This window comes from Puccinia triticina, chromosome 5A, assembly GCF_026914185.1.
Source record: "Puccinia triticina chromosome 5A, complete sequence".
Taxonomy (NCBI): Eukaryota; Fungi; Basidiomycota; class Pucciniomycetes; order Pucciniales; family Pucciniaceae; genus Puccinia; species Puccinia triticina.
In genome coordinates, this window is record NC_070562.1 from 513,078 (window position 1) to 522,032 (window position 8,955).

The 8,955-nt window shown below is 45.8% G+C and overlaps 2 protein-coding genes across 2 annotated transcripts; both read left to right on the forward strand.

The window, feature by feature from the left end:
• Positions 1-646: 646 nt before the first annotated feature.
• Positions 647-4,069, forward strand: PtA15_5A47 (uncharacterized protein; the record flags this gene model as incomplete). The annotated part of the gene is made up of 9 exons (XM_053169245.1): positions 647-1,638; positions 1,720-1,801; positions 1,933-2,006; positions 2,070-2,383; positions 2,471-2,560; positions 2,637-2,665; positions 2,731-3,703; positions 3,772-3,963; positions 4,035-4,069. The coding sequence occupies 9 exons, from the start codon at positions 647-649 to the stop codon at positions 4,067-4,069; spliced, it is 2,781 nt and encodes a 926-aa protein (XP_053020032.1).
• A 1,675-nt stretch (positions 4,070-5,744) lies between these two features.
• Positions 5,745-6,498, forward strand: PtA15_5A48 (uncharacterized protein; the record flags this gene model as incomplete). Its single annotated transcript, XM_053169256.1, has 3 exons — positions 5,745-6,096; positions 6,185-6,376; positions 6,464-6,498. 3 exons carry the CDS (start codon positions 5,745-5,747, stop codon positions 6,496-6,498), a joined length of 579 nt encoding a protein of 192 aa, XP_053020033.1.
• Between the last annotated feature and the right edge of the window lie 2,457 nt (positions 6,499-8,955).

Consider the following 8,955-nt stretch of genomic DNA (forward strand, 5'->3'; position numbering starts at 1 on the left):
ATGGTGCATCTCGTCAAATCCTCCAAATTTCACCTAGTTCCGCTGCTTCCTCCAAACCTGCTGTTTCTTCAATCGGTTGGGGGACGAGGCTTGATCTTCAGCTACCGATGATTCAATGCTTAGTGCCCTATGCTTGTCATCATCCTTCATGAGCTAGTTAACCCATTTTCTCTCCTTCGCCCTTTGCCCCCATCCTGTATGATCCAAATCTCCGGCCTCTTCCTTTAATTTTCCCTTGGTCTATGTTCTCGCCGTGTTCTAACCCGCTACTTGCATATACAGACGCTGACGAAGGCTGACTTATGTTTCTTTGGTTTGACCTCCGCGTAAAAAAACTTACAACGACTGGTTCGATTTGGCTACATATTCGACGGGTTCTTCGACTCTTTGACAGCTTGTCCTCCTCTCATACTCCATCAGCTGGATAGGCTCATTCACCACCTGCGCAATCATCTCGCACACCAATAGTATTGTTGCCAGTTCTTTCATCAACAGTCGCCAGCGTCACCAGCATAGACATCCCTCCGCCGGCGCTCGTAGTGCTATTCCCTCCTCGGTTGCCCCTCACTACCACTGGTACCTCTGGACTGCCCTTGCTTCGATTATATACGGCTCGGTGTCTATTTGGGCCTTGCACTTCTTGGCAATGTTGGCTCAATCTGTGGAGCCCCCGGGCGCCATCATTTTGAATCCGACGTTGACAATCTTGAGCGCATGTGTTGCTACCATCTTCACGTTCATTGCGCTGGCTACGAGAGACCGCCCGGGATTGTTGACTGGGTACATGTTTACTTTTCTCCATCGCACTGGCCTTCGTTGGCCAAAGTTACTTACTACGTCAGGAAGCTCGGCATCTGCTGCAAAGCACAAATCTTCAAAGTCAATTGGTCTGGCCATCAGTGCTAACTCCGACAGTGACCGTCTCTCATCCGAAGAGCCCTTGCTCGCACTCGAACTTGGCCCAATTAGTCCCACATTCTCTAACTTGTCGAGTTCGCCAAGCCTACAACATCCGAAAAATTCACACGGTATCCCGCTCCCTCCCGGCTCCCCAAATCCTGAGCATCCAAGCAAAAAGATTGGCTTGTTTGCTGCAGCGTGGTCTGGCCTACGCCTGTCCGCTCTTGTTAGGGCTACCGTTTGGGCTACCGCGATTGCGCTGATGCACTATCTTGGGATCAAAGCCATCGACATACCCAATGGTCGCATCGTCCTCTCACCGATTCACATCGGCTTTTCGGCTGGCCTTGGCTTGTTGGGCAGTACCCTTGGATGTATCGTCATGGATCTTGAGCTCGACCTCAGTGGCCAGCTCGTCTGCGCTACCTTGCTGAGCCTTAGTGTTTTCGCATTCCACTACTCGGGGGTAGCAAGCATGCAAATCATCTCTTCGTCCAGGTCTCTCTACGAGCAACGTCACCGGTCGGGCGTCCTGCCCATGGATATCGCGATTATTATTAGCGTTCTTGCCGTCGCAACTTGTCTGGTCTCCATCGGTCTACTGGTCTACACGGCCTCACTATCACGAAACAGGATGGCCGAGCTTGTTAACACCAAGCGCCAATTAGGGCAATTGAGCATTGAAAACGAGACAGTTGCCCGCTTAGCTGAGCTCAAGCAGAACTTCATATCTGTTGCGTAAGTCATATATTTCCTTCTTTTTTGTCTGCCACGTTCTCCGCATGTGAACTCACTCATCGCCGTCACTTGTCTCCACAGCTCCCACGAACTGAGAACGCCTCTTTTTTCTGTGACCGGTTATGCTGAATTGCTGGCACGGACAGACTTGAACAAGGAGCAGGCCAGTAATTTTCAATCTTACCCGTCTCTCGCCAACCCAGCACATCTTATTTCTGAATTAACCGCTTGCAATATTTCCTTCGCTGGCTAATTTCTTTACCGTTTCCAACGATCAAACTTTTGGGATCACAGAGATGGTATCTATCCAACATGCAACAAGCCTGTGCGAATATGCAATTGATAATTGCGAATGTCTTGGACTTCTCGTAAGTCCACTATTTCTTGATAGCAGTTTAAGAGCTGGATCTGACTTCTGGATATGTTTTCAGGAAACTGGAAAGAAACAACAATGAATCGTGCGCGAAGCCGGTCCTGGTGAACATCCGCTCGATGCTCGAAGGGATTGCTCAAATGACTGAAGACAGGAGCGACCTGGCCGGAAAGAAGCGGGCGGTGGATCTAATCGTCCAGATTGCTGAGGACGTCCCGGAGACTGCTATGCTCGACGAGACGTTCTTCATGCGGATCTGTATGAACCTCTTGAGTAACGCCCTCAAGTTTACCGAACGCGGACTGATCATGATCGATGTCGAGCTGAGTGACACAGAAACACTATCACTCAAAGTACAAGATACTGGAATTGGTTGAGTCTCTTTCTTCTCTTGATCTGGGGCGTATTTTGTTCCGTCCAGTGAATTCTAACGAGATTGGTTGTTTTTCGCACCGTCAGGCATCCCCCCCAATTTCATGAGCTCATTGTTTGAGCCTTATCGTCAAGCAGATAGTAGCACTACTCGACCTCATCAGGGTACCGGCTTGGGTAAGTGGTTTATTCTTGACGTGTCTCAGGATTTCAACCTCTAACCTGAACACCGTTCCCGCTGCTTTGTATGTAGGCTTGAGTATTTGCAAACAACTCGTTGAAGTAAGGGACCAAGCCATTTGTTTCTGCAGACAGTATGCCAACTGATTCCTTGCTTGTTTTTTCAGCGCCTGAGTGGGACTATCGAAGTTGATTCAGAAGTGGGAAAAGGCACAACGTTCACTGTCAGGTTACCTCTGACACGCACCACAGATCCTCCGTACACCGCGCCAACCCAGCGACACACGATCTGCCTAGCGTACAATGAGAAAGTCACCGAAGACAGACTGGGCGAAGCTCTTCGTAAGGCTGGTCACCGGACTGTTGGAATGCACAGCGAACCTGAGCTCGCCGAAAGCTGGTTGAACAGTGGAGAAGCCGATTTGGTTTTAACGGACGCGGCAAGTTTACAATCGTCGGAACTCTTGCAAGCTTCCGTTGATCGCCGCCGTTTTTGCATGGGAAGCTTGTTGGAGTCTGCCGAAGAGTTACAAGATCGTCGTTGGCCAAAATTTGTCCTCACGTCTTCGACCAACTTGGGGGAGAAGTTCACACAGCACTGGCTCCTGAATGCTCCGAACATGATCAGAATTCGCCGGCAAGGCATTATCCCGCATCTTATCTTCAACCTCCTACAGGATACCGACAAGTATGCGCATGAGATAGACCTTAACGTGGCTGAAGAGCGAAGGTTGCCCGAAAGAGGCGAAGTAGTTCGGGACGAGTCTTATCAAACACGCAACTCCGACTCAATATCCTCCCTCAGCTCTCCAGTCTTTGAGTTTGAAAGGCCTGCCACCCACATCACCGAATCACCCGCGAGTAGCCCATCGGGCTCGCACGCCGACCAGTTTGAGCCCATCCCGTTACCTCGCTCAGTCGAATCTGTATGCGACGAATCTCAATCACTCTGCGCGGACGAACCGGAGATCAACAATGGCACTCAACGGAAGATTTTATTGGTGGATGACAACCCAATCAATGTCCAGCTGGGAGCACGCCTTATCGGCTTGCTCGGATACGAGGTCGATTCTGCTGCTGATGGCTACGAGGCCGTTACAAAAGCCTGCGGTTCAAACTTCGATCTGATATTAATGGATTGTAAGTACCTCTCTCATCTCGACTGATGCGCCCGATGCCGACTCCTTTTTTTGGTACATCTGCTGTAGGCCAAATGCCTGGCTTGGATGGGCTGTCAGCTACCCGGAAAATCCGCGAATACGAAGCACACTTCCCGAGTCGAGAGTGCAGCCGACCAGTGCCGATCATCGCCCTCACAGCTAACGTGAGCGAATCGGATCAGGCAGATTGTAGGGAGAGTGGGATGGATGGCTTCTTGCCGAAGCCGCTACAAATCAATGGTCGGTTCTTTAGTCTCTTGGTGCCTGGGTCTTAGCCGCTGATAAATTTCTGTTTCTTTATCTACCAATAGTCTTGAAGTCTACTTTACATACATTCCTCGGTTGACTGTGCGACGACCCCTCTTATCCGATCTGCAAACAAAATCATATGGGCGAAGATGCTCAAATAAAATTGAGACCCCGATTCTCAACGCCCTTCCCACGATCACGTTGATCTTTCTTGCAAATTCTCAAAAATCCCGACTCGATAAATCAATCCGCTGATAACAAAAACAAAACGATTCATCGCTCTCAATCCCATTTCTTCCATGCCCCCTGTACCTCCGTTCCTTTCTTCCTCCCCTTGATTATTCTATACTGTAACAATGGTCTATGGTTTGTGTATCACATCAGTGGTTTCTATCTTCTTTTTTCACAATCCCCCAACTTCTTAATTGTTTATCTTCAATGTATACTAACCAAACCAAAAAAAAGTCTAAGCTTAGCTTTGGGCAAGTCTTTTTGTTATTATTTACTTTTCCCGTCCAAATCTACGCACACATCCAACCAACCTCACTTGATTTTATTTGGTTTTGTTAGTCAGTTGTTAGTAGGTGTCTTAATCATAGGTCTATGCTCGATATATTCAGTCTTGTATTATTTTATTTTATTTTATTTTGATTAGTTATGTTGATTTGAATACTTGATTGCAATTGAACAATGTCTGTCCATTCTTCAAAGAAACTTGATGAGAGAAAGTCATCTTGAGTTTTTTTGCTTCCTTAACTGGGGCCTGTAGGGCATGGAAATTGAAATTTGTGGAATTCATATCTCTCAAAATGTTGTAGGACCAAAACCAACCCACGGCAAAACTTTGTCTCGAGCCTAAAGGTGGAGAATTTCAACAATTGAATCTTCCCCCTTGTGAAATTGTGTAAAGAAGTGATGAACTTTCACAATTGAGCCCCATGGTACAGGCCCTTGCTTATTGATCGACGATGAAAGAATTATAAATGCTTCAAGCTAGGAAATATCTTCCGCCCTGGAGAATTCCACAGGGTTAAGGGTGTTCAAAGTTGAAATCATAAAATTTTCAATGTATAAAATCATAAAATCATAAAACTTTCAAGTGATGATTTCATATGTACCATTCTAGAAATGTTGCTCTAATTTGAGTGCTTGGGTGCAACATAATTTTTCAGCTTAGAATTTTATGATTTTATGGTGTTATGATTTTATGCAAGTCAACTTTGAACACCCTAGTTATGCATATTTCATGTGAACAAAAGGTTGGACATCAGAGCTAGAGAAACGACTGAAACAGCCTCTCAGAGTCCAGGCCCCAGGGGCCCCGCGGGATTTATCGGACGAGCCTCCGGACGCGCTTTAAGCCACCCGTGCCCAGGCCCGCCGCCCAAGTAGCAAGGTGAACGATGGCGTTAATCATCCATCGTGGACGCTAGCGGGATAAGTTCCGCAAGGCCACGTGCCAGCCACCGTATAGGCAGGAGTGGGAACACTATGGAAGGCTGACAAGGTTGGCCTTTACATGGTTTCCAATCGAGCGGAGGAGCCTGACAAATCCGGTCGAGCTAAAGCAGAAGAGATCACGAAGCTTGTTGCCCTCGATCAACATGCATCAGATCTGGTGAGGGTTCTCGTGGACAGCAAGCTAAGTATGCTTTCTCGAGGGCATTGCACAACAAAACGCAGCCTTCTTTCGCCTTCTTTCCGCCAAGCATCCTCAGGCATCCCTCCCGCCCACTTGGAAAAACAAATATGGCGCATTGTATGGCGGATAGATGGTCGCGGAATATTCCTCAAGGTACGGATTTGCCAAGCCTTCAAGAATTCAGCAGCTGGTCCCTTTTGAAGATATTATCCCGAGTATCCCTCGTGAATTCGCTTATCTGTGGATCGTGGTCGATATTGTTAGAGTTAATCGGGCTACAAAGCTGAAAAATTTAACTTTCATAATGGGCGGAAGAGAAGCGCAGAGTAGGAGGATCTTATTGGTCGATGATAACCCAGTCAATGTCCAGGTGGGAACACGTCTTCTCAGTCTGCTCGGATACGAAGTCGATTCTACTACCAATGGCTCCGAGGCAGTTACCAAGGCCTGTGGCATAACGTTCGATCTGATATTAATGGATTGTAAGCTCGCCCAAAACTCCTCCTGTGAAGCTAGCCTGGTGCATCGAACGTTCGCTATGTATCCGACATGCTTTCTCGTGATCTGTAGGTCAGATGCCGGGCTTGGATGGCCTATCGGCGACCCAAAAGATCCGCGAATATGAGGCCCACTTCCCGAGTCGAGAGCGCAACCAGCCAGTCCCAATCATCGCACTGACCACCAACGTGAGCGAATCAAATCAAGCAGATTGCAGGCGCAGTGGGATGGATGGCTTCTTGTCCAAGCCTTTGGAGATCACTCGTCGGTCGTCCAGCTTGAATCCTTTGCCTTCAAACTAGCAGTCGTAGCCCTGATGATGTTTGGTATTTTTTGTTTGTTACTTCATAGGACTGCAAGCAACCCTTCTCACCTTCCTCGGTTGATCCTCCGGCCCAACTCATGCTCTACATGCAAAGAAATGAAAAACATGGAAGGAATCCGTCAAATCCTCAAGGTTCCACATGTTATTAAAATTGAACATTCTGCCGATTGCATTTCTTGAAAAAAAAAAACATCACACGCTACAAAAATCGGCTTTGAAAGATAAAGAGATTGTAAAAGATACCATTAACTTTGATCCCAAATCATCCATTTCTGTGCGTCATCATCAGATGATAACAAAGCAGAATAAACATGAGAGAATGTACATTACTTTTATTATTATTTTAACATGAACAAAAAATGACGGACTTACTTCGCGCACTGCGGAAAACTCTTCGCGCACTGTGGGGGTCGTCGTCTCGACGTCCAGCCCCCAGTGCGCGCTTCTGCCACGGCTCTCCGCGCACTGCATTTTCCGCCAAAAAAACGGCTTGCATTTCTTGAGATATTTTTTGATGAATCAATAGAATGGCTTTTTATGATCCCCCTAAAAAAAAATCAAGTCATTTAGGGGTCTCCTTGAGCCTAGAGAAAATTGGCATGAAAAAATCATATTTTAACACGGCAGGGACCTGTAATACCACTTCCTGTGCCCCAGTAGCCCCAAAAATTTCACATTATCATGGTACATGTGCAAATTCATGACCTGATAATTTTCAGAATTTTTCCTAGAGATATAAGGGGTGCGCGGCAGGCTTAGTAGGAAAATTACTGCTAACTGTATAGCTTTTTTGTTACACACCCAAACAGTCCCAAAATTTCAGAAATGTTTTCATTGCGGATATTCCCCGCGCCATAAATTTCTTGGCAATAGTGTGTCATGATAACATGAGATGTAGTGCGGCGGGCTTATTTGGAAAATGACTGCTAACTTATCTCATGTTTTAATTACACACTATTGCTAAGAGCTTTATGGCGCGGAGAATATGAAAAATTGAAACATTCCTGAAAATTTCAGACTGTTTCAGCGTGTAACAAAAAATCTATACATGTAGCCGCCATTTTCCTACTAAGCCCGCCGCGCACCCCTTATATCTCATGTTATCATGACACAGTATTGCCAAGAAATTTATGGCGCGGAGAATATCCACAATGAAAACATTTCTGAAATTTTGGGACTGTTTGGGTGTGTAACAAAAAAGCTATACAGTTAGCAGTAATTTTCCTACTAAGCCTGCTGCGCACCCCTTATATCTCATTTTATAATGACACACTATTGCTAGGAATTTCAGGGAATTAATTTGAAGCATATTTCTCTGTGCTCTCAAAATTTTGTACCTTTGTTGTGTGTAACAAAAAAGTTATACATATACGCAAAATAATAAACACAATACCTATTTGGGCTAAAGAAAAGCTGGTGAAAATTCTGAAAATTATCAGGTCATGAATTTGCACATGTACCATGATACTGTGAAACTTTTGGGGCTACTGGGGCACAGGAAGCGGTATTACAGGTCCCCGCCGCGTTAAAATATGATTTTTTCATGTCAATTTTCTCTAGGCTCAAGGAGACCCCTAAATGACTTGATTATTTTTTAGGGGGGTCATAAAAAGTCATTCTATTGATTCATCAAAAAATATCTCAAGAAATGCAAGCCGTTTTTTGGGGGGAATGCACAGTGCGCGAAGAGCCGTGGCGAAAGCGCGCACTGGGGGCGGGACGTCGAGACGACGACCGCCACAGTGCGCGAAGAGTTTCTCGCAGTGCGCGAAGTAAGTCCGAAAAATGATTATTAATTACACGAATGAGTACATGGAGAAATACTCAGGAAGTTTGCCCCATCCCGTCTTTCTTCCCACAACCAAACCATCAATTGAACCACAGTCAAAAAGCACCAAAAGAGGGTGTTCATGGTTTCTATGGTCTAATGTCTTCCAACACTACCAACCTTACCTGATATTCAGTAGGGGATACTTGGTAAAATATGAGGGATATCCAGTATACATCATTTTATGTTCTGTAAAGTGTTTTTGAATGTCTGGAAACTTTCTGTAAATTATCTGTAACTTTTCTGTAACGTTTCTGTAAATCCTCAACTTTTCTGTAACTGTTGTTCAAATGAGAAGTCCCCCTGTAATAATTCTGTAAGTCACAGAAAGCTTACAGAAATCACACATCAAGTTACAGAAAATTTACAGAAACCATGAAACAATTTACAGAACAAAAAAAAACTATACTGGATATCGTTATATTTTACCAAGTATCCCCTGCTGGATATCAGGTAACGTTGCTAGTGCCAGCACTGGGCATGTTTGTTGGGGCGAGCCTTGAATTAGTGAAGTAGTTGGTGCACACGCGGGTTACCTGACCATGTTCAGTGCCTATCACAGGTTCAGCTCGGGACAACCTCAAGAGGTGGGACTCACTCACAACTGGAGACATCTTGATCGGCTACATACATATAAACTCATCGGCGTGGAACTCGCAAGGAAAGACAGGACGCAGAAATCAAGCCTTC